The following is a 24,934-nucleotide window of genomic DNA, read 5'->3' as shown; positions in this document are numbered from 1 at the left end:
TCTTTATTGAATCATCCAATATGATAGCCATGAGCCACAGATTCATGTGTACATAGGTACTCAAAATTAAAATTGACTTCTTAATTTTATTTCATCTGAAGTGAAATGTAAATTAAAAACAAAAACCACCTGTAGCCAGTGGCTACCATGTTGGATAGGGCAGCTCCAGAATGCAGAAGCCCAACGAGGTGGGTGGTCTCAAGATGTCACCTAGGTCGGTAACCAGTGGGCTGTGTTTGCCTCAGACCTCGGAGCGCAGCTCACACAGATGACATTCTCATTAAGTAGGCTGCCTCTTGGGAAGGAGAACATACAGGCCCAAAGAGGTTTTGGCTGCTGGCATGGGCCTGGGCTGTGGGGTTCTGGCTCCGCCCACAGGCCCTGGCTCCTGACAGCTTTCCACCCCTTCTCTTCCTCTGCCCCCTCCCCCAGCCCAGAGCACAGCACTCATCCCTAGGTTGCTCCTGCAGGCAAATCAGGACAACTTCATCAGGGAATAGAAATAATCGTTCGCCTGCTCAAAAGGCACATCACAACAGAGCTAAGAGAGACCGTCAGAATTATTTCTTCACAACCCCCCGGTTTTACAGTTGAGAGACCAAGGCCTGGAGAGGTGACCAGTAATGTCCTTGGCCACTTTGCCCAGGGCCCTGACCCACTGAGCTCACAGATGGGGCAGGAACACGTGTGTAAGCAAGAAAACTGGAGCCATCTGGCCACAGTCAGGCATTCTTTCTGCCTAGTTACATCCAAGCAGTGATTCCCTTAAAAGTGATGAAGGGGGCGCCTGGGTGGGTCAGTCAGTTAAGCTCCTGCCTTTGGCTCAGGTCTTGATCCCGGGGTCCTGGGATCAAGCCCCAGGTCAGGAAGCCTGATTCTCTCTCTCTCCATCTGCCCCCCTTTCATGCCCCCCTCCAAATAGATAAATAAAATCTTTAAAAAAACAGTGATGATCCATAAGGGGTAAGTTTGGCAAACTTACAGGTGAAAAACCAACACTTACAGGTGAAAAACCAACACTTACAGGTGAAAAACATTTCCACCCTGTTCTTAAATATTTTCCATAATATAATTATATTTTTTAAATTCCCCCTTGCACAGATTAGGCTCAACGCTCATAAACAAAAAAATGCTTGAAGCATATTTACTGATTGAATGACACTACTCATCCATTTTGGGGGTAACTACTAACAATCTTAACACTTTTATAAGCAGAGAAGTCCTGCTTCATGTCTAACTTCACTAATTTTTTCCCCCAACACAGCATAGAGTGATGAGTGCTTAGCCATGCCAGATGGACAAGCCATGAGTAGGCCACATTTGGCTAGAAACATATAAGCTATAGCTGGCAGACTTTGTCCAATGTCCAAAGTTCAAGCTTTCAGACATGGCAACACAAGTCATCTGAGACTTGAAGTGAGCACTGCTCACCTGATTTGAAAAATTCTGGATAGCAAACCGCTAGGCACCGCTGAAATGCATCAGGGAATTAGTTGCCATAGAAACATTCAAAATGATCATCCCAAAGTTCCAGCAACCAGGAAACAGACACGTCAGGAAGGTGGGTAGTGTAGGTTCCCATGGGTATTAGATTTCACTTTTAATGACATCATACGAGCCTAAGTCCCATTTCTCTCTATAATTAGAGCTAATAAATATCTTCAACTGGATAGTATGGCAGACTTTGGAGATATTAATCTGCTGTGACTAGAGTTATATTGCTCTGAATGTGAATATGGAAAACACAGCCAAAGCCTTGCTCATCTTAAAATGCATATGTAGCAAAAACTAGTCCCATGGGCTTGCTGTCTAATGTCTGGCCAGCAACACGAGAGTGGCTGACTTGTTTTAATGTTTTAAACTGCTTCCATCTTATCACTTGGAAAGTTTTTCAATTATTCCAACCCTGCCGCAGAAGAAAGAACATGCGATTTGGAGTAAAAAATATTGGATTGAAATGCTAAGCCTGATACTTAAAGACTGTGGCTGATTAGATTACTTTCTAAAAATAGAGGCTCCTTCCCCTCCCACCACCTCCATGGGAGAATTGTTATTTCCCTGCTTTCTTGACTTTGAGCTTGGCCACGTGACTTGTTTTGGCCAAGGGGAAACTGGCTCTTGCACCTCTGCCCTGGCTAGTCTGTTGGTCTCAGGAAGAAGGGTGGCGTGGGACCAGATCCAGACCCAGCCTGCTGTTTACAGCCACCCAGCCAAACCCAGCCAGAATCAGCCAACCCCAGCTGACCCCTAGACACTTAAGAGAGAATATCCGACTACTGTTTTAAGTTTGGGGTAGTCTGTAATAAAATACCTGATTGACACGTTGACGAAGACTTGGTTTCAGTTAATACAGGGATAATGATATCAACATCGCAATGTAATCTAAACGACATCGTGCTATTATCACTTTACCTGCTTAAGAACAAGTAAGTGCCGCACTCTCATTTTATTTTCGCTTCCCCAACATTGCATATGATGCCAATTTAGCTGAACTGGGACTACAGGACTACCTTCCCAGAGTGGTCCTAAGTTGAAGGTAACCACCAGAGAAAGATTTGTAAAGCAGCACACATACTTTTCAATGCTCTGAGGGTTGGAGCAGGGGACCAGGAACAGTGGGTGCTCACACACACTGTTGCTGATCTACTAGCTTGCCTAGTTCTAATCCTACTAATTACGTAACTCCATGGGGAAGGGCTCCAGCTTCCCCTGGAAATCATCCACAGCGTCAAGGTTGGAGGTGGTGAAAGACAGATGTGAGTTCCAGGTTGTATTTTCTTTTGTCAATATCAAGCTCTTTTTTCCAACTACCGGGTTAGCTGACCTATAGCTACGTGAGGCTCAAGGTCAGATACAAAGGTAACAGCCCTGCCTTGATGCCTCCACCAGCCCTGACACCTAGGTAAAGTCAATGCTTTAACAAATCCCTCATTCTCTATTACTCACGGTTCTTCTGTTTCTCTGGATTGACCCCGGATACATCATGGCTGAGTCCATTGTTGTCTTAACATGTAAATTCAGGCAGGTTCCCCAGACCATAGTCTTGAGTCACTGCCAATAGAGCAAGAAATACGTAAGATTAAACTATTTATTGAGCCCTTACTATGTGCATTCTGCTAACTACTTTAATATACTATTTCATTTTATCTCATTAAGTCGTCCCCAACCCTCATCTAGGCTGGTTCACTCTTGCTATTACCACCACTTGGTAGTTCAGAGATACCCATTAGCTACAGTAATATTCTGAGCTTTTCCATTGAGGATTGCAGACTGGGACCCAGTGCCCTTTGGAGTGACGCTGGATGGCATGTGCAGCCCTCACAGAAAGACCCTGGAACACAGGTATGGGTTTGGGCAAAGGGTTTGTTTCCCCCACTTCTCCACCCTCAATCTTGGCAGTAATCTTTGTCCAAAGGTTCAACATCTGCCCCCATCCAAGAACTCAGTTCCCCTCTAAGAATGAAGTCGGCCCCTAAATCTTTGCTTAGTGACTGGACCCCACTACCACGATCAGGTCTCAGATGGGAACTACTTGCCAGGGTCCCAAATGTTGACCCATTGAAGTAGCGTCTGTGGCTCTGTGCCACTTACTGGGATGCTTGATTCCTTACTAGACATTTATCTCTATTTAGGGGCCACTTTGTATTGAACACCTTCCCCCATCAAATGCCCCTCATATGACTTCCTGAGATACACCTCCCACATTTTAAGCATTTTGTGAGCTAGGGGATATTTTTAACTGTGATTTTTTATTCATATGTCCTTTGTTTTAAACCCTTAACGAGGAATAATTTGTAAAACGGCTTCCCAGTCAAATATGTAATCATGAGCAATTTGCTTCGTAGGAAGTAGGGAATGGCAGGCATCCTCAAATGGAGTTAGAGTAATCCTAATTACTTACATCTGCAGAAGCTGTCACTTTTGGAAGGTGTGTAATTAGCAGCCAGACTGTGTGCTGGGAAACATGTGATTGTCTGTTTAAACAGGGTGCAGCCCAGAGACTGCCCAGAGTGGGGCTCTCCCACTGTGTTCATTAGCCCAGCCTGGGCTCTCAGGTCACTTGCTAAGGCCGACTGCATACTCGAATACAAGGTGTGGGGTCAACCGAGCCCACACTCCTTTTCCACAGGCAAAGCAGGTGTGACCATTTAAAAAAATTGGATCCTCTGTACTTTGTAATTATGAATTTTCTGTTTTTCTAGTCCAGTGGGTCTCAGCTTTGGCTGCATATTAGAATCAACAGAGACTCTAAAAATCCTGGTGCCCAAGCTGCACCCAGACCAATTAAGTCCATTTCTCTAAGGCACCAGTTTTAAAGTTCCTCAGAGGATTCCAGTGTGCTGCCACGTTTGAACACCAGTTCTCAACTAATGGTTCTCAAATGTTAGCTGCATCAGAATCTCTTGCAGTGCTTGTGACCCACCCCCAGATGCAGTAAGTGCGGGGGAAGGGTGTCCAATAATTTACACTTCTCATATTTATTCTGAGAATGCTGTCAGTGCTCAAAACCATGTTGAATTCCTTTTGGAATAAGAAGAGTTAACTTTTCTTTTGCATGTATGACAGTTATTGTGCTAAATGTTTTAGTCATTAGCTCACTTAATCATTTTCACAAGGTTGCTTCATTCTACCCTTTAGGTCTCAGAAAAAGTACCGGACCTGAGACGCCTTCTGCCTGCCCTTCATCAATGCACCTGCTGCAGCTCCCATCACCTAGTGTGTTTCCTCCTGGGCCCTAACTGCAGTGAGTAATCTTATTTCCTCTCTTCCACTTGCATGCAGAGACCCTACCCAGTGCCCTACATGTGGTAGGGGCTCCACAAGCACTTCTTGAATGAATGAATCCACACAGCAACCATAGGAGAGGTACTATGATTGTCTGCATTTCACATACCAGGACACAGAGATACAAAAAAATTCAGTAACTTGTCCAAGATCATAGTGGAGGAACTGAGGTTCAAACTGTGTCCTGACCATAGCAAGGCTCTCAAACCACTGCAAGAGTTGATCATCAGCCTTAAATAAAATAGCAGCCTTCTTTCCCAGCAAAAACTGAATTACTCCCCTAAGAATGTTAACTATTTTGCTTCCTGCCACTTGACTCAAAGCTTTTTCCCCAGGAAAAATAAAAATCCGGAATCAAAACCCATGTGGCCAAACTGTAGAAACAGTGGCAATTTCTTGACCATTTCCAAACTCTCCTGTTCCTACCAGAAACCTACCTACAATTTTCCAAAACAGATTAAAGACTTCTACCGCATATAAAATCATATCAAAACTTTTTAACACAAAATGTTGGTATTTAGGGGAAGAAAAGTACATGAAAACAAATTGACTTGAATTATGACTTTATTTAGTATGTCAATAATTTATTCTGGTAATAAATTAGTATGTACAGCAATCAAAAGTGTCAGGTGCTTCTCAGGAAAACTGCTTCTGACCGTGTACACTAAGATATATGCAGAATCCCCTCAATAGTTGACTTTATTTTCAAACTCAGAAGTGTGGTACCATCAAGTTACTAAAGGAGCATCGTCTTTCTCTAATAGTTTATGATTTAGTTTTAAGTCTATAAAGGTTTCAATTACCATTTCAGCTCCTGCAAGTTATAAAGCCTGAAATGATAATACCGACAGTTTAAAAATCACCTGATCTAGTCTAATTGTAGAGGTGACAAATCCCCTGGCCTTGCCAAAGACTACAAGGCTAGTTAAGAGACAGAGCCTGGATTACAGATCAGTTCTCAGAGGTGGTCTGAAATGTCTGGTAAGGTACACAAGGCACAGAATATCACTCAGAACTCTAGTCTTATCTGAAAGACCCTGGTTTTACTTCCTGCTTAACATAGGATTAAACCCTGTTCTTTTGTAGTTAGCAAATTTAGTCACATAGCTGCTTTGGAAATGAAATCGCTCCCGTCACTGCAGATTATCACTGATCACTGATTGCCAGTGCAGTCTGATTCACTTCCCCTGGGATGTTTGGACTGGGGCAACTTTTATTCCTTCTATGTTAGTAGATGTACATCAAGGGTGCCCATTCCTTTTAAATTCATCATCAGCTGAAGGAGCTGATATCGGTATCTACAAAACCGTCAAAATTGAGCATGGAACAGTTCTTTGCTCTTTGCGGTTCATTCCCATTAGTTAACATATACCATACTCTCTTCATCTGAGCTGCCACTGGCTCCAATCCACTGGTGGATTCTTCTGCGCCATCAGGGTCCCTAAATAGCCATGAGACTTCTCATCCTATGAAGAATATGCCATATAATACCACATAATGTACCCTGCACTTCTCGCATACAATTTTTGGAGATTTATTAGGTCTTAGACTAATGGCTGCCCATAGCCATGCTGCTGGTAGGTTTAAAAAAAAAAAAAAAAGACTACTCAGTTGTTTTAATTTAAACCCCCAGTGTGCATTCAGCACATTTATTAACTAGTAATAGAATGGTCAGAATGGTCACGTTCTGGCAAGCTATTTTTTCTAATTGCAGGAACCATTCCCAAAACAACCTACCAGGCATCAGTTACTTTTTTTTTTAATTTTAGAAACACACAGCAAAATTGTGTATGTGAAAGAAATTTTTGAATTTTCATATAAGTGATTCTAATTTCTTGCTACTGTCCTACAGCAAAGAAAGACTGATGGCCTACCTACCTTTATAAATTTCTTTTTCTCCAGGGTAACATCTCTCTGTAAGAGTGCACGTCTGGTTCAGTTACAGCTTATAAACACTGGTTAGATGTGTCCCCAGGGACATATTTATTTAGAATAGGCATCTCATCTTCAAGTCATCCTCAGCAAGAGTTGCAGCAGCTCTACCTTTCAGGGCTGGTGACTCGATTCTGAGGTACTGCTGAAGGTGCTGCTGCCAGCCATGAGGCCTTGACATGGAGCCGTCTCCCTCGAGAGGAGGGATGGAGCCTCATCTAAAGACAACCGGACAGACACGACCCACATCCACAAATACGATCTGCGCTGAGCATTCAGTTTACTAAGTTGGCAAGCTTTTCTCTTCTTGTTCTGCTTCCAACGTCACTTCCTTTGGCTGCTTTTCATCTTGTCCCAATTTTCAAGGAACGTGCAGAATATGGTAGGAGCTGAAATGGTAACTGAAACCTTTATAGACTCTAACCATTCTCTGACCACTTCACTTTTTGATTTTTCTTTCTTACTAACTTTTAGCTCTGGAAAGATTGTGAGCTCAGTATATTTTCTCTGTAATATACCATGACCAGAATGCAGTGTAGGAAGTCTAATGGAAACGGTATGCTACACAGAACAGGAACTGAGTTCTAACCAACGCAAGACTGAGCAGACTGGTTTGGCGTGGGAACTGAAAGCACAGTGGAAACAAAGCAACGAATATGTTTAAGTTTAGAATGGCAAAGCTGACATCCAATTTCAAAGAAAAGGCTAATTTTAATAATCTTAATAACTAAGCCAAAAACATAATCCCCCTTTTCATTAAGGAATCCTAATGACTTTGAGGTAGATGATGCTGTTACCAGTTAAGGAAGAAATCAGGTATAAGACATACAAATAATGATACTGAGAGAAAGAAAGAATTGATTTGAAATGAGCTTCCTTTAAATTTATACGGCAAATCAAGAGCACTTCCAATTCAAAGTTCTAAGCACAAAATCCAGGCATGTCACGTCGTGGACTTGCTTCTTTAATTGGAGATGAACTCAGCAGCCAATGGTCAGGAGCCACACGCTAATGGCGGAGCCAACTACGGAATGGTTGTCCCCGTGAAGGAAGCCAGTGACTTTGCATTTGGTTTTTCCAGCTTGGCTCATTCCCAAATGTTCAGGATGTGGATTCCTAAAGTCCTCTTCAGCATTTAACTAATTCTTTGTGGGTGGAAGGGTCTGGCACTGTTTCTCCACACATAAACTGATCCTAAGAGAGAATAAAAAATTATATTAATCACTGAGTGTGTCACAAATGCATCAATATTAGACTTCAGTTTTGTTGCAGAATCAATCCAGCTGTTAAGGTTTAAAACAATTTTTTTTTGTTTCAAGGTTTATTTATTTTTGAGTAATCTCTACACCTAATGTAGGGCTCGAACTCACAAGCCCGAGATCAACAAGAGTTGTACGCTCTTCCAACTGAGCCAGCCAGGCATCCCACAGCTCTGTTTGTTTTTCATTGCTATATCACGTTCAAAGAGTCAATGTCAGCACCAGAACTACAATCCTAAAAGTGCTTCAGTTTTTAGTCCTGAATTCACACTTAAAGCACCTTATAAACAAGCATCCACTTGTCAGATATCCCATTTGTAAAGATATATCACACCTTTTTAAGTTTCTGTATTAATTACTACACTAAAACTTCTCCACTTCAATATTCAGTCATTTGAATACCTGTCCTCTTCAAGGTAAGTACTTCTTCCAACTAAAAGGGATAGCTTTTTATGTTTCCTGACACAGATAACCTGCAGTGTCAGCTACATTGTAAATGAAGTTCAATATCATCTCTGATTATGTACCCTGGCTTCTGTCTGCTACCACAAGACCCCTCTGCCTCCCAGGTTCCGCCTCATCTTCCGCAGTCTGATCCCCAGCAGTGTCAGCCCATATTGGGTTCACACTCTCGCTCCCGCCCAGGACCTGGAACCTCCTCCCCTACCCCAACTTCCTCTTTGGAATTTATGGTCTGTCGATCAGCATACTGCTCCATATTCTCAACCTCTTCTTTAAAACATTTTTGCGCCGTCTTGCTCTAACACAGTGGTTCTCAAGAGGTGGTGGGAGGGGCGTGCTGATGTTGTCTCCGGGGGATATTTGGCAGTATCTGGAGATGTTCTGGGGAAGTGCTACTGGGATCTAATGGGAGGCCAGGGATGCCACTAAACACCCTACAATGCACTGGACAGCCCCGTACAACACAGTTATTCAGCCCAAATGACCATAATGCTGAGTTTGAGAACAGACCATCCCCTAAGGACACCGTTTCCCCTATAACCTCCCAAGTGGTGGTCCTGTGTTCTTTCAGAGTGCCGGCACCACAGAGATGGGAGGAGGGGCCGGTTGTTCCTTTTGGCCACTGTTCTCCTTCCCTCCCTAAAACCCACCAATTTTGACTCTCATGTCATGACATGTATCATCACTGCTCCTTTTTGTGTGTTCTGGACCTAAAGTCCATGGTCAATTATCACAATCCCTCTTCTCTCACTCCCTCCTATCTACTTGACAAAACCACAACCCTGGTTAAATCTAACTTCCTGCGTGTATATGCACCCACATAGCTGAATGTCTACCACCTTAAACTCTCTCCTGATCCTCTATCACCACCAGTTACTGCCAAATGTCTCTGCTCCCCTTTGTAGCAAACTCCTTGAAAGAAGTGTCTTCCTATTCTTCTCTTGTTCTCTCCAATAAGCTTTCCACCAATCAGGCTCTGTCTCTATTACTTCATCAAAACTGCTCTCACCACCATACAAATGGCCTTCCCATTAAAGCCAATGCTTAATTTTCAGTCATCTATCAGTGGCATCTGATAAGCTTGTTCACTTCCTCCACTTTTTCTCATCTGGCTTCCAGAATATGGCACTGGTGGTTTCCTCTTTCTTCCTTTTCAGCCAGCTTTGCTGATTCTTCACCTCCCTCTCTGACCTTTAAATATTGGGAGTGGCCCGAGCTCAGTCCTTTTTTTTTGTCCCTCTCTATCTATGTTCACAGCCCTGGTGATCTCATCCAACGACATGGCTCTAAATGCTATCTATATGCTGATAACTCCCAAATTTACGGCACCAGCTGCTCTCTCTCTTTGAACTCCAGACTTGCATATCCAATTGCTTTCTCATTTGCTTTCCACTTGGACCAAAAATAGACCTCCTAAACTTAGTATGTCCAACTCCTACCCCTATACCGGCAGACACCTCCCCATCAGTTGATGGCAAATGCATCCTTCCAGTTATGAAGGCCACAAATGTTGAAATCATTTTTGATTCCTCTCGTATCCTATATTCAATCAGTAAAAATCATCCTTATCCTTTAAAGTACATCTAGAATCCAACCACTTCTCATAACCTCCAGTGCTGCGGCTTGGTCCAAGCCATCCATCTCCTCCTCTGGTTCGACTAAGGGCCTCCTAACTGTTACCTTTGCTATACCCTAACTCCTATCCTTGCTTCCTCACAATCTACTCTGAACACAGGAGCCAGAGTCACTCTGTTACAACTTAAGTTGGACTGTAGCACTCCTTTGCTTGAGAATCCTCCAGTGGTTCCCTACATCATTCACAACAAAAACCAAAGTCCTTAAAGTGGCCCACAAACAGCTTTGTAATCTGCCCCACTCCACTACTCTCCTCCTGGGCTACTCTCTCACCCTCATCCACTCTGCTCTGGTCATACTTCCTGTTCCTCGATAAAAACAGACACATTTCTGCCTTAGGGCCTATCCACTGAAAGTTCTGTTTGCTGGACTGCTCTTTATCCCCCAGGGCTCATTCCCTCACCTCTTTCAATCTTTGCTCAACAAGGCCTTTCTCAATAAGGCCTGTCCTGATCACCGTATTTAAAATTGCAACCTCTTCTCACATCAGCACTCCTAATTTCCCTTACTCTGTTCTCCAGAGTGTTCCAGAACACATTTTGATACAAGAATAAATCTGTAAATTTCTAAATTATAGCATGCTTCTCCCATGAGACTAAGTGCCTGGTGCTACCTTCCTTATACTCATTTTAGAGTTCATCCTTAAGAATGTTTAGCTCTGTTATATGTCAATATATCTCAAAAAAAAAAAAAAAAAAAGGAAAAAGGAAAAAATACTGTTAAGCTTCTTACTTAAGACTCCATTCAAAGTACTGACCAAAAGTTGGGGTAGGGGTGGGCAATAAGAACATTTGTTTTCTATTGTCAATATACTTGCGTGAAAAACAGTAGAAAATTAAAGACCAAAATGAAATTGTAAAATTGCAGCTATGACATATCTCAAACAAGGTAATGCAGAGTTCTATATGTAGAAGCCAAGTAAGAAATACTATACAACTATTCCCTCCAAAATATGTCTAGGAGCTCTGAACAATTTTGATTACTTATTATATAAAGGAGGAATACAGACTGCCAATTAAGTAACCTTTATAATTATTTTTCTATTTAATAAGTAATCAATAATTTTCATTAACGACAGAGCAGGTTTTTTTTTTTTTTTGCCTTCTCGAGAGCTAAAATGAGTTAATTAATTTGAATTATTTAAAGTTGTAATTTACAATACAGCTATGGATTAATAGTTTTAAGAATTTGTTTGGGGGGGGGATAAAGTTTGTTTTAAAAAAACCCACAGCACTTACCTAACACACTATTAAGAAACATTCTGCAGCACTTAGAGACTGCTCTAGGTCCTTGCCTAGCAACCCTCCCCCACACCTTTTAAAATTCAACTACTTACCTTGTCATAAATCACTTTTATAATGAGAGAGCAGCTAGGGCACGTTGCCACGTCTTCCCCATTCTCCAAATCTTCCTGTTAACAAAATCAAAAACCGTTTGGTATTGTCTTCCCTTCGCAATCTCCTCCTTGCAAACTCTCTCCACCCCTAGGGGCAAGCTCCTTTGTGGCTCACCTCCCTACGAGGTCTGTGAGGGCCAAAAAGGCCTGCCCAGAGAAATAACCAACTCCATTTTTCCTGCCCAGCGGTACTTAAAAATACCCAGGAAGAGGGGCGCCTTGGTGCCTCAGTCAGTTAAGCAACCAACTCTTAATTTCAGCTCAGGTCATGATCTCTGGGTCCTGAGATGGAGCCCCATCCCAGCTCCGTGCTGGGCCTGGGGCCTGCTTAAGATTCTCTCTCTCCTTCTCCCTCTGCTCCTCTGCCGTGCCCCCCACCCCCACTTGCGCGCGCTGTCTCTCAAGAAAGAAAATACAAGACCCGGGAAGGTTAGCCAAGGTTCGTCGCCTCAAAACCCCTGAGAAGCCAAAAACGTGTCCCTGCCTCCAAAAAACTCCCAGAAAGTGGGACCCTAAGTGGGGAAAGATGGCAAGACTCATGTTCCCCGTCATCCAACTCTCCAGCCCTCGGCCTGACTAAAGGCCAGGACGATGTGCCCACTGACAAATCAAGTATCAATTTTACGGGGACTCAGAGACAGGATAAAGAGGGCGTGTGAGCCGCAAGGTGACGGAATGGCGGAAGGAACGAGGAAAAGCAAAAACGCGCCTGCTCCGACGAATCGCCGGGCGGGACTCTGAAGTTACCTTGGTAATGCAGAAGTTATCCCCACACGGGCAGGGGTAGAAATAGGCCTCCGACTCTTCGTCATATTGGAAGTCCTCAATCTCCACCTCGTCGTGAAACACGGCCATTGTCACTGGGCCAGCAGAGGTCGGTCGCCCCCGCCGACCGACACTGCCCTAGGACAGTCCGACTTCGCGGGCGCTGGTCCCAGACCGGCGTTGTCAGCCGGCACCGGCTCAGGAGATATCGCTTCCGGCGCACAGACAATGACGCAACTCCGGCCTCGGAGGCCAAATGGGTGACCGGGTAGCGGTCACCATGGAGATGGTGGAGCTAGGGGGCGGAGACACTGGATGTGGCGGCACTGCACTGTCCTCCCAGCACCCGCTGTCGGAGGCACAGACCAATAAACTGTGGGGATAGCTCGCGCTGCTGTGACGTCACGTCACCGGAAGGTCTCAGGCGAGGGTGGCGGAGTTCGGCCAGGTGGGCTAGCTAGGTTCCCGCGGAGCCGGCGGAGCGGAGGTCCCTTTTTGCGGCCGCCGCCCTCCCTCAAGTCCGCGGAGCTTAGAGAGGCCTTGAGCTGGGTCCGCGGACTCGGTGGCATCGACCCGGCCCTCGACGCCCTTGGGGACAGGAGGGCGCTCCTTTGCTTGGTCTCAGGCGGCGGCCTGAGCAGCTCTGCCTGTTGGATCTCCCTTCCTGCCTCCCCGGTGACGGACGGAAAGTTCTCTTGGAATTCTGATTCACCGAGTGACCTTGAACTCAGGGCGACGCCTACCTTGTAGTTTGTGGCCACGCTCGACTATTCAGGTACATCCCCGGCTCTTCCTCACCCCGGGTTATCTTCAAATACCCTAAATTGTGTTGTCGAGAGGACCAAGAGCGTGAAGCAGATGGAGTTCTAGTCCTATGTTTGCCAAACATATACCATTATTAATGACAATGATTTGTAAAATAGTAATAACATCACCTTTTATTATTGGGAGTTTGCTTTGTACCAGGTAGTGCGCTAAGTATGATTCTTGGGAGTTTAGATGTTATTCCATATTAATCTGAAAACTGAGATACAGAGTTGGGTATCTTGACTAAAATCACCTATCTAGAAAATGAAGAGCCTGTCTGTCCCCAAAGCCTCGAAACAAATAACTTTATTTGAACCACGGTTTCTTCTTTGTAAAAGGAATGGCATCGGCAGTTATTACCAGGAGGCCTCTGTATACATTGAAAGGAAATGCAAATAAAAGGTGGTTTGTCTTTAAAGCAACGCTAGTGTCTGTTTTAGTACAACCAGATTCCATGGGGGTATTGCTCCATCACCATGCATTTTTAAAAATTTAGGTAGAGAAGGAATGCAGTGCAGTGAAAAAGACACTTTGGAGAAATAGTTCTGGGGTCAGAATCTGTTGGGAACTAGCTCTGGGTTGGATATTTACATTCTTTTCTTTTTTTTCCAAAGATTTTTTTTGTTTGAGAGAAAGATGGAGAGAGAGATAGCGAGAGAGAGAGTGAGAGCGAGCACTAGCAGTGGGGAGAGGGAGAAGCAGGCTCCCTACTGAGCAGGGAGTCCAAGGTGTGACTCTGTCCCAGAACCCTGGGATCATGACCCCAAGCCCAAGGCAGACACTCAACCTCCTGAGCCACCCAGTGCCCCTGGATATTTACATTCTTTGGGCCTTATTTTCTCTTCTAACTAAAGAAGTGTTGGATTAGAGATGATTTACAAGATCACATACAGATCTAACTTTTGCATGGAAATTACGAGATTGACTGGGTTCAGAGTTATATATATCGTATTTCTTTTATATTTACATGGTATGTTTCATGTAATACCTACATGTATACACATTTCTATGCTTATCTAGTACACATACTCAGGTTTTTATGAAGCTACCAATTTTGTGCATACTGAGTTGAATTTCCACCTGGTTTGAGGCTTGAAAACCTAAAGGCAGAGGAGTCTTGAGAAGAAAATCAAGAAGTTACATTTAAGAAGTTTGTGTAAGGTTATCTCAAAAGGCCTCACATTTTGCATAATTGAAGACCTACCGAGCAGTTACGAAACACTTGTTAAACTTCTTGAGGCTTAACTGGGATAATTCTGGTGTGACTGGGCAGAGGAGAAATCCCAGCAAAGCCTACCCAGCTCTTTGGCTGCTCCCTGGATCTGTAGCACAGGTACTTCGTAGGTAGTCCCTCGGAGACAGGAGGACAAGGGAGAGTTCCCGGGTCTGTTCTGTCGTCCCAGTGATCATTTTGAGGTTGGGAATCATCTTTAGTTCTTCGGTGCTTCTCAGCATAAGCCTATAAATTAAAGATGAGCCATTTTTGAATGTATCATGAGTGCATTCATATTTGGTTCTTGGAAGTATAAATTGGTGGACCTTTTAGAAAGCAATTTAGACCTAGCAAAACGATTTGCTGGGGAATTTTAAAATTTGAGGTTAATAGCCCTGGATGTTAGAGGACTTGTTGGGTAATATTTTTTTATAATTTCTTTGTAATTTTCCAACTTTTTTGTAGTATGTATTACCTAAAAGGGAAAAAGAAAAACTAGTGAACCACTTATCAATAATAATGGACACTATGTGTCAGGCACTATATCAAATGTTTTGTATGCATGATGTCATTAAAACAGCCCGGGGAGGGGCGCCTGGGTGGCCCAGTCGTTAAGCATCTGCCTTCGGCTCAGGGCGTGGTCCTGGGATCGAGCCCCACATCACGCTCCTCCGCTGGGAGCCTGCTTCTTCCTCTCCCACTCCCCCTGCCTGTGTTCCCTCTCTCGCTGGCTGTCTCTCTCTCTGTCAAATAAATAAATAAACTCTTTAAAAAAAAAAAGGCAGCTCGGGGAGGTATAGGTATCATTAATCCCATCTTCAACATTGGGAAGCCAGGGGCTGATGAACTTACCCAAGGAGGCAAAGCTGGTAAGTGGCAGTAAATTGTGGTGAGAACTCAGATCTGTCAGACGCGAGAACTTAGGCTTTTAACTTCGATGTCATCTGTGATATGATGGCATTGAAGCAGAGCTAGATTAAACGTAACAGCCTTGAAGCTCTGCAGACTGCTGAGATTGTCTGCTAGAGCAGTGCTGGTGCCCTTGAAACCTAGATTTGGGAGTCTCCTTGGCTTTCCATACTTCTTTCATCCTGCTGTGTGTTGGCCATAGCTTTGTCTGCCAAAGGTGATTTTCTGTATGGTTCTGCCCAGTTTGAGTTCATGCTGTGCTGAAGAAAGTAAAACCATAACCAAACGTGTAATGCAGTTTGTTTTTTACTCCACCCAACATTTTTAAATAAAACATTACAATGACTACTAAACTTTACTTTTATTCCTAAAAGGGAATGGAAATGTTTTGTAACGAGCCAATTTTGGACCTTGAGAGTATGACCAAAGCAGATTACTAGTTGCCATAGGATCATTTGCAATCACAAACTTATATAATTCAAAAAGAAGTCAAGTCTGTTGAAATGTACCATGAAGCTTTGAGTGAGGCTCTTCCTGGAGACAGTGTGGGCTTCTATGTCAAGAACATATCTGTCAAATATGTTCGGCGTGGCGGTGTGGCTGGCAACAGCAAAAATGACCCACCCATGGAAGCAGCTGGCTTCACGGCTCAGGTGATTATCCGGTACCATCCAGGCCAAATCAGTGCTGGATATGCACCTGTGCTGGATGGTCACACAGCTCACATGGCTTGCAAGTTTGCTGAGCTGAAGGAGAAGATCGATCATTGGTCTGGAAAAAAGTTGGAAGATGTTCCCAAGTTCTTGAGATCTGGCGATGCTGCCATCATTGATACGGTTCCTGGCAAGCCTATGTGTATTGAGAGCTTCTCTGACTCCTCCTCTGGGCTGTTTTGCTGTTCGTGACATGAGACAGACGGTTGCTGTGGGTGTCATCAGAGCAGTGGACAAGAAGGCAGCTGGAGCTGGCAAGGTCACCAAGTCTGCCCAGAAAGCTCAGAAGGCTAAATGATTATTATCCTCAATACCTGCCACCCCAGTCCTAATTAGTGGTGGAAGAATGGCCTCAGAACTGTTTGTACCAATTGGCCTCTAAGTTTAATAGTAAAATGGTTAATGATAGCAATGCATCGTGAAACCTCCAGAAGGAAAGAAGAATGTTTTGTGGACCATTTGTGTTTTTTTTCGTGTGTGTTTGTGTGTGTGTGTGTGTGTGTGGCAGTTTTAAGTTATTAGTTTTTAAAATGAGTACTTTTTAATGGAAACAACCAAAAATCTGTCAGAGAATTTTGAGACCCATTAAAACAGAAGTTTAATGAGAAAAATTTTTCTTTTTTAATCGTAAAATGTTTACACTGCTGATCTGGAAAATAATAGTGACCAAAATTCTCAGCATGTGTTTGAATTAAGAACTAGTTTGTAATTCTGAATAGAAACTCTGTTTTGGGGATGCTGTTGTATATCAGGCTGAGGGGAGTTGTTATTGGCAGTATCAAACCACTGCGGCTCTAGATTGTTCGGAAGGGAGCAGAGGGCACAGTTAATGGGATTGACTTGATTTTTAGTAACACTCTTGCGTGCCAGGCACTTGCACAGACCTTTGTTCCTCTCAGCAATCCAGTGCAGTGGCATTGGCATTCAAATTTAAAAATTTTAAGAGGTGACTCACCCAAGATGGAAAAGTAGAAAGCAGTCAGACCTGAGCCCGGTTCCACTCATTTCAGGTAAAGCATGATTTCAGGTCAAGCGCTCTGTAACTTTGGTACTGCTAGGGTTCCCTTACAAATGCCAGATGCTGGGAGCCCCTGTGCTTCCTCAGTGACACTTAGGGTTCTAAATCAACAGGTGCCTTGATAGTTCTGTGAATTTACTTTATTTCAGTGTATGAATGCTCTTAGAGGCATTCTTGGTTTCTCTCTCCTCTCTTCTTTTTTTTAACTACTCTCACAACTCATCCAATCTATTAGCAAGTCGTAAGGCTCAAATTCCAAAATATACTCCCTGTTCATCTACTTCTGTTATCTCATAGCTTCATCTTGCTCTCATCTTAGACTGGAGCTTTCTAACTGGAGACTTGCCCTCTGTGATCCATTCTTTACATAGTAGCTTGAGTACCCCTTTAATGTAAATGTAAATTAGGTCATTCGGTCATGTGTAAATTAGATCCTTTATTGTAAACCTTTTCTGTCTAATTCAAACTCGTCAGTTGCTTCCATTGCCCTTAGAATAAAGGCCATACTCTTTCCCAGGTCTGATGTGAGCTGGCACATGTCTACCTGCTGGACTTACCTCTTGCTGTCACCTAGCTCCTCACTCTCCAGTCATGCTGGCTGTGGTTCCAGCAACAGAGTAGGCTTGTTTCTGTGATTGGGCCTCTGCCTGATGGTTCTGTCCTTACTGTCTGCTTGGCTGCCCCTTCCTCATTCTTCAGGTCTCAGCTCTGATGTCTCTTGAGAGAGACCTTTCCTGATACTCCTCCACTCATTTCCTTTATCATACTCATTGTAATCTATATTTGTCTCATTATCTGTTTACTATCATTGGCTGGACGCACTGTAATAAAAGCTTTATGATGACAAGGGCTTTGTGTCTGGTTCTTTAGTGTGTCTCCACAGCCTAAAATAGTGCCTGGCACCGCAGCAATTCTTAAATACATTGAGTGTACTTATTGAACAGAAGTTAGTATAGTTCATTTTAAATCTTAATCTGTCGCCTGCAGTAATTTTTTTTACTGCTTAAGTGGATATGTTTTATTTATGTATCATAAGATAATTTTCTATTTCAGAAGTAGAGTTAAGTAAGAATTTTTTGGTTGAGGTAAGGCCTCTGAGGATAGAAACATTGATGAAATATTCTTTCTTGTATCATTTTAGAAAATCTTTAATGTATGGTAATTTTCTAAAGCTAATCAGGTGCTTACATTGAGTATATGAAACCATTGGGTGTATTTCAAAAATTGGGTAGATTTTTGTCTTTTATTTTTGTTTTTAATACCTCATTGCTTTGAGGGGGCCTTTGAACACAATTTGATAAAAATACCCTTTATTTACCAGTAGGTGGCACTCTTGGTTATGGTTACTGGCATTCAAAAACCAGATTTTAGAATTTTAAAGAGAACAGCTTTTAAAAATTAAAATTTCTTTCTTTTCTTTTAAAAAAGATTTTGTTTATTTATTTGAGAGAGAGAAAATGCGCGTGCATGGCGGGGAGGGACAGAGAGAGGGAGAAGCAGACTCCCTGCTGAACAGGGAGCCCAATGCAGGGCTCCATCCCAGGACCCTGGGATCATGACCTGAGCCAAACGCAGATGCCTAATCAAATGAGCCACCCAGATGCCCCAACACTTCTTTATTTTCAAGTTCAGTTGAGCAGTAGACCCTTTAAACAGCATAATCACTAAAAAGTGTATCTTATTTGAGGACTTTTTTTTTTTTTATCAACGGTTGTCTAAAACACTGAGCAGAACAGTGTTACCATATTAACTATGTATCAGTTCATTTTTATCAGGGAACTTGGCCTTAAGTGACATGTAACTATATCATTCCAGCCATTGGTCTGGTCTTTTTTTTTTTTTTTTTTAAGATTTTATTTTATTTTATTTTTTTTGAGAAAGAATAGGAGCAGAGGGAATGAGCAGAGGGGATGGGTAGAGGCAGAGGGAGAAACAGACTGCCTGCTGAGCAGGGAGCCTGATGTGGGGCTCGACCCCAGGATCCGAGGATCGTGACCTGAGCAGAAGGCAGACACTTAATCGACTAAGCCACCCAGCTGCCCCTGCTCTGGTCTTTCCTGGGGTGGGTATCATAAGGAGCAAGAGGCCAAGGAAGCTGAAAAAAGGAAGCGGTAAGAGAAACAATCAGAAAAGACAAGTGGGAACATAAGGGGGAAGAATTGATGGGAAGGAGGCAGTGAAGAGTAGACTTGCTGTGAGGTGATGCTTGCTGATTATAATGAGCCTTTCCTTTTGCAGTCGAGAGTGCCTTTTAACAGATTCCCAGAACACGGTTCTTACATGTCGTCTCTGCCATTGCAGGAACTTTGTGAGAATTTCAGTATATGGAAACACTGCCCTTGTTCCCACCGGTGTCTATCCAAAGGTCTCACTATAATACCAGGATCAAAGCATTGCATGTCAGTCAGTCAGCCAGCCACATACTTAATGACTTCTAAAGTCTCATGGACTTCTAAAGTAAGTTTTGCCTGCCTTCTTTCAACAATGAATGCACCATTTTTGGTTTAGTACATTCAGAGGAGAGAAACTACATTTAGTAGTCTTACATGAGGTGAAAGGTCTCATGCTTTTTTCATTTGCTGGAGAGAAAAATGGTGAGTAGCATGTTTTCCCACAATGACGCTGCCACAAACTATGACAGGAAGTAGATCTTTTAGTTAGAAAGCAGTGCTTTTTGATATGACTTAGTTATAACTGACTTTTATCATCACTCGATTATTTACTTTTATTTGTTTTCTGTCTCTGTCTTCTAAAATGTAACCTCCCTAAGAAGGTCTTTGTTTCATTTATGTCTGTATCCCCAGTGTCTGCCACGTAATGGACTCTTAATAAAGATTTGTCACATGAAGGACTTAATTAACAAATATGTAGTAGGAATGTAAGCACACTTGCTTGAATTTTTCTAACATTAAATTTCTTACAATTAGTTCACACAGTACCTTCCAAAGAGTTCAGAAGAAAGGGTGTGTACATACATTTTCATTTATTCTTTAACTAATACCGGAAAGGACAGCTATATATGGCAGTATAATATGTTAAATGTGACCATCTGAGACAAATAGTCAAAAATTGGCAGAGGATAACAATTGTTAGAAACCAAAAAAATATATCATCTGACTCACCATCAGTGCTTTTTTTGATAAGCTTATAGGTTTTAGAATTTGAATGTTGGGTGATCTTTGTTGTTGTTGTTTTTTTAACATTTTATTGAAACAGAAGTACGTAAATCCTTGGAGAACAGCTTGATTAATTTTTTTTTAAGAATTTTTTTTTTTTAGGGGCACCTGGGTGGTATAGTTGTTGAGGGTCTGCCTTTGGCTCAGGGCGTGATCCCGGCGTTCTGGGATCGAGCCCCACGTCAGGCTTCTCTGCTGGGAGCCTGCTTCTTCCTCTCCCACTCCCCCTGCTTGTGTTCCCTCTCTCGCTGGCTGTCTCTCTATGTCAAATTAATAAATAAAATCTTTAACAAAAAAAAAAAAGAATTTTTTTTTTAGGGCATTTCTAAATTTATAGCAAAATTAAAGGCTAAGTACAGAGATTTTCCATGTATTCCCTGCCTTCACAGATGGGTAACTTTCCCCATTATCAGTGCTCCCCACCAGAATGGTACATCCATTACAGCTGACAAGCCTGCCCTGACACTTCATAATCACCCAGAAGCTGTAGGTTCTTTCACAGCTCACTCATGGTATTACGTGGTCTGTGGATTTAGACAAATGTATAATGACATGTGTCTGTCACTATCACTATGGTATCGTGCAGAGTATCTTTAATACCTTAAACATCTTCTGATGAATTTTTACAAAATGAAAATACCCAGGCAATCAGCATTCAGATTAAGAAACAGCGTTGCCACTATTACCTCCCCAAGGGTAACTGCTAACTTCGTTACTAACTTGATAGATTAATTTAGTCTGTTTTTGTACTTTTTATGACTGGACTCCTACAATATATGCTCTTTTTGAGTCTGGCTTTCACTCTTTTCTTTCAGTGTGATATTAATGATACTCATCTGTGTGACTGCGTGCCATTGCGGTTTGTTTATTCGCGTGGCCGTGAACCTCAGAAAGTATGCTCCTTGCGCTTTATCTAGCAAGAAGTGTTAAAGACTTAGGTGGTGTTCTTTGGGTGGAATACGATCATTGGGCAGTTATAAAATCTTCTCTCCTATAATGGCATCAGATTGGTCACATGAGCTTGGTTAGTGATTTTGGAAATGGAATAGCATGAATATTTGATGGCACCGCTAATTACATATGTCTGTACTGTGGAGGTCAGGCAGATCAGCTCTAAATCGTGGCAGAAATTTTGTCAGAGTGGAGTTAGGCCTTTCATCGCTTTGCTTGTTTTGTTAGATCAGCTCCTATCACTACCAACAAAGATCCAAACTCTTCTTCATTGGCCCCCGAAATAGTCTGCTATTTCCCTACTTTTTCTTAAAACATTTTAACGTCCAGTTTTATGTTTGCCCAGGAGGCACCGTGGCCTGTGCTGCTGTCATGATTCCTGGGTTGTTGCGAAGCTCTGTTGGAACCATCCGCTCTCCGGCTGCTTCGCTGAGACCGACAGCCGGCGCTTTGCGCCACCTTACTCTAACAAGGTAGGTTTCTGGCCCTCAGTGTCATTGGAGGTGATTCAAAGACCTGACCTGCTGATGGTCGTGGGAGGCTTCTCAGAGTCCTGAAGGCATATCAGAACATCCTGCTTAAATATGCCTGCCATCCGCAGACTGTTCAGCTTGAGTTAGGTGTGCACATGTTCACTGATCACTTTCTGGGGTCTGTAATGTTATAATGTATTTTGAATAGTCATGATGTTCTAGGGGAAACTAATTATTTTTGTGAGCATAATACTTAATAATCTAATTTTACTTTCTATTAAAGCATAATGAAATCCAAAAGGAAAACTGATCACTTGGAGAGAACTGCCAATGTCGTTCGTCGGGAGGTTTGTATCTTTGGGCTGTGGCAGGTTTTTCTAGGGCTGGACAGTGCATGCAGTCATGACCGGCTCATGGAGAAAGCCTTAGAGGAGCTCGGTCCCTTTGAAGGACAATCTGGGAAAGTTTATTTTTTTTGTTCAGAATTTTTCTGATCGGACATATGACAACTAGTTTGAAAAGATGACAGTGAAATACTCAAATTTTTCCTTTAGAACTAAAATAAATGGATTAATTTTTGATGAAGGGAGTATAGCAGCAACTGAGGGACCTACCCTCACATGTGTCATGTTTAGGGTTATATTCTAAGTATAGAACTTTGACAGCTTACATTTTATGAGTAGCTTACCTTTTCCTTTCTTTCTATTTTTTTTTTTTATTTGCTTCTTTTGGCATCATGTCTCAAAGTCCTTGTTCTTATCCCTACTTTAGAACAACTTGTTGTTTCATCAAAGGAGAAAGCACTAACATCTGAGAAAGGAAGGTGGATGAGCTCTTGGTACCTTTCCCATGTGCAGATTTCTTTCTACCGTATTCAGACCCTAGAAAGCTAATCTACCACCTGAAGGGGTGTCAAGGGCTGGGATATAAAGGATCCTCACCCTTTCTCAGTGAGTAATCCCATTTTCTTTTAAAAACATAAATTGGATATTGGATTTTGCTTTTTGAGTGATTCTTCACATATTTAGGTATATTTAGCTTAGTGCTGTAGTGCACCCAAACTAACAGTGAGAAAACTATTATACACTTCTATAAACGGTCAGACATTGCATCTTTGCAGGAATTTAATTTTTAGTATTAATAGTAAGATATACTTAAATGTAGAAGACTATTGTTTAGGCCCCATTTTTTCAAGCTAATTCTAAAGAAAATTGCTTTGGGACCAAGGGTAGTGTGTTTGTGGATTCAGTTTTAGGCCAATGTTTTTTGGAGATCTGTAAAATTAATTCAGGATAATAGATTTATGGATGTGGAAGAAAATACACTTTTCCCAGTGATGATAAATCTGAAAATACTTTTTTTCTTTTTGGTTTGCTCAACATACAAAAATGCTCATTCTGTAAATGTGTGATTTCTTAGGATTTCTTTTTTAAAAGTAAAATTTGGGGGCTCCTGGATGGCTCAGTCAGTTAAGCATCTGCCTTTGGCTCAGTCCTGGGATCAAGTCCTGCATCAGGCTCCTTGCTTGGGAGGGAGCCTGCTTCTCACTCTGCCTACCACTCCCTCCGCCCCCCGCCCCAGTCCCTGACAAACAAATAAATCTTTAAAAAAATTTTTTTAAATAAAAAAATTAAATAAAAAGTGAAATCTTGCTGGTTTTGAAGACAAAGCAGTTTATTTAACAAGCTTGGACTACGCTCTTTTCTGTTGTATTTGAGGCAGGTAGAATTAGAATTGGGTTTGGTATACAGAAGTAAAGGGTCAGATAGTAAATATTTTAGGCTTCATAGGCCATGTTGTCTTAGTTACAACTATAAAACTCTGCCTTTATAGTGTGAAACAGTCATACATAACACATAAACAAATCCCAGCAACTGTGTTCCAATAAAACATGATTTATCAAAATACCCAGATTTGGCCTGTGGATCATAGTTTGCCAATCCTTGAATTAGAGTAAATTCAGAATTTTACAGGACAAAATTATTGAGACTGTTGGGGGTTATTTTGAGTGAAGTTTTTTGTTTTTTGGATTTTGTTTTTAAAGACTTTAGAGAGAGAGAGAGAGAGAGAGAGAGAACAGGTGGGGGGAGGGGCAGAGGGAGAAGTGGACTCCTCCCCAAGCAGGGAGCCTGATGCCAGGACCCTGGGATCATGACCTGAGCTGAAGGCAGATACTTAACCATCTGAGCCACCCAGGGGCCCCTGAGTAAAGTTTTAAGGAAACTACACAGAAAGTTAATGTAAGCTCTAATAGCGTGATTGCGAAGTTAAGAATCATAATGCCTAGAAGTCCGCAAATGCACCCGTGGTATGACCTTGGCATAAGAATTTTCCAGTTCCAGTTCTTTTTTCTTTGTTTCTGATTTCCTCTCATCTCTCAAACAGAATGCGAGCTGGGAGCCGGGAGGAGCTAGGTAAAGTCAGATGGTGTCTGGGCTACAGCTTCCCTGGGTATAACGTCAGCAGGGGCTCACCACAATTCCTCCAGAGGATGGCTCCTAGCCATGGAGCAGGAGCCTGACCTTGGACTTGCCCAAATGAACAGCACCTCAGCTTGGGCTGTAATGGAACTGGATCACCGTTTCATACCACTCTTGCCTTTAATTTGTATCGCAAGTATGCTTTACAGAAAGTACTCCCAGCAAGTCACTTGCTCTTCAGTTCAAATCTGTGAGGTGGCCTCAGAACAGGATGGCATCTGCATTTTGTGAAAGGAAGCAGGGCCGAGGAGATAAGCTAGTGGCTCTCCCTGGGCCAGGGGGACGCTCCAGCCCAGTGTCTGACTCCTAGGCCCTAGGCCCCTGCTGCCCCTCCTGGAGTGGGCAAGGAATAGAGCACCCACCCACCCAGAAATGTTTTTTCTTGTTAGGGCTGGAGTTCCCTTGGAAGAATTTATTGAATGACCACATTATGATGTTAATGCTGCTTTCTTATCTGGGGCTGTAAATGTTACCAGCCTGAGGTCATGCTGATGCAGGAAGCTGAGGTCTGAATTGGATGACTTTTGACTATGTTCAAATTCACATTTTGTTCTTAAGGATCAAAGAATAAGCAGTCTGGGTAACCTTAGAAATGTCAAGGAGATAAAAGTAAGATTATGTAATGCTATAAGGATTGTTGAAGCTAGACGAAGATTTCCCTGGGGGGTCACTGCAGGCTTGGCCTCTAGAAGGCCTGTCCACTGAGCAAGATGGACTCTGTCCTTCAGTTTGTTGGCAGGGTTTGGTAAGGAAAGCATGCATTTTTAAAATGATGCATTCATATGCATTTATTTGGAAAAATAGCCAGACACTAGGCTAGGTTTTAGGGTTGCAGCCCTGAGCATAATACATAAAGTCCTTGACCTCAGATTCTAGAGGGACTGATCAGAAGAGACTGATTTTATGCACTTCATTCTTTGTGGAGAAACCACTAATCCTTTTTCAATTGTAGAAAGCTTC

The 24,934-nt window shown here is 42.6% G+C and overlaps 2 protein-coding genes and 1 pseudogene across 5 annotated transcripts in view; 2 read left to right on the top strand and 1 right to left on the bottom strand.

Moving 5' to 3' along the window:
• Positions 1-2,946: 2,946 nt before the first annotated feature.
• Positions 2,947-12,447, bottom strand: DPH3 (diphthamide biosynthesis 3). 2 transcript variants are annotated; one of them, XR_015727857.1, is made up of 4 exons: positions 12,217-12,447; positions 11,410-11,484; positions 6,664-7,911; positions 2,947-3,051 (listed from the first exon to the last, which is right to left on the bottom strand). XR_015727857.1 is itself a non-coding variant. In XM_045791693.2 (3 exons), the coding sequence occupies exons 1-3, from the start codon at positions 12,322-12,324 to the stop codon at positions 7,846-7,848; spliced, it is 249 nt and encodes an 82-aa protein (XP_045647649.1). In that variant the 5' UTR covers positions 12,325-12,447; the 3' UTR covers positions 5,332-7,845. The 2 variants fall into 2 exon arrangements, 1 of the variants encoding a protein (XP_045647649.1); XM_045791693.2 differs by lacking the exon at positions 2,947-3,051 and having other exon boundaries at positions 5,332-7,911.
• Positions 12,448-12,563: 116 nt separating this feature from the next.
• The window catches only part of OXNAD1 (oxidoreductase NAD binding domain containing 1), a 38,700-nt gene continuing 26,329 nt past the window's right edge, over positions 12,564-24,934 (top strand). Inside the window, exons 1-4 of one of the 3 annotated variants that reach the window (XM_045791691.2) lie at positions 12,564-13,009; positions 19,196-19,351; positions 21,368-21,494; positions 21,778-21,841. In XM_045791691.2, the coding sequence (XP_045647647.2) occupies positions 21,394-21,494; positions 21,778-21,841 (165 nt within the window). In that variant the 5' untranslated portion in view covers positions 12,564-13,009; positions 19,196-19,351; positions 21,368-21,393. The remainder of the gene's footprint in view (positions 13,010-19,195; positions 19,352-21,367; positions 21,495-21,777; positions 21,842-24,934) is intronic. The other 2 variants (XM_045791690.2, XM_045791692.2) reach the window with 2 other exon arrangements.
• Positions 15,618-18,598, top strand: LOC123788456 (elongation factor 1-alpha 1 pseudogene; annotated as a pseudogene).

Source organism: Ursus americanus, chromosome 20 (genome assembly GCF_024610735.1).
Source record: "Ursus americanus isolate L20-20 chromosome 20, mUrsAme1.1.p, whole genome shotgun sequence".
In the NCBI taxonomy this organism is placed as follows: Eukaryota; Metazoa; Chordata; class Mammalia; order Carnivora; family Ursidae; genus Ursus; species Ursus americanus.
The sequence above is the reverse complement of the archived record's forward strand: the minus strand, read 5'-3'. Positions and strand labels throughout refer to the sequence as shown.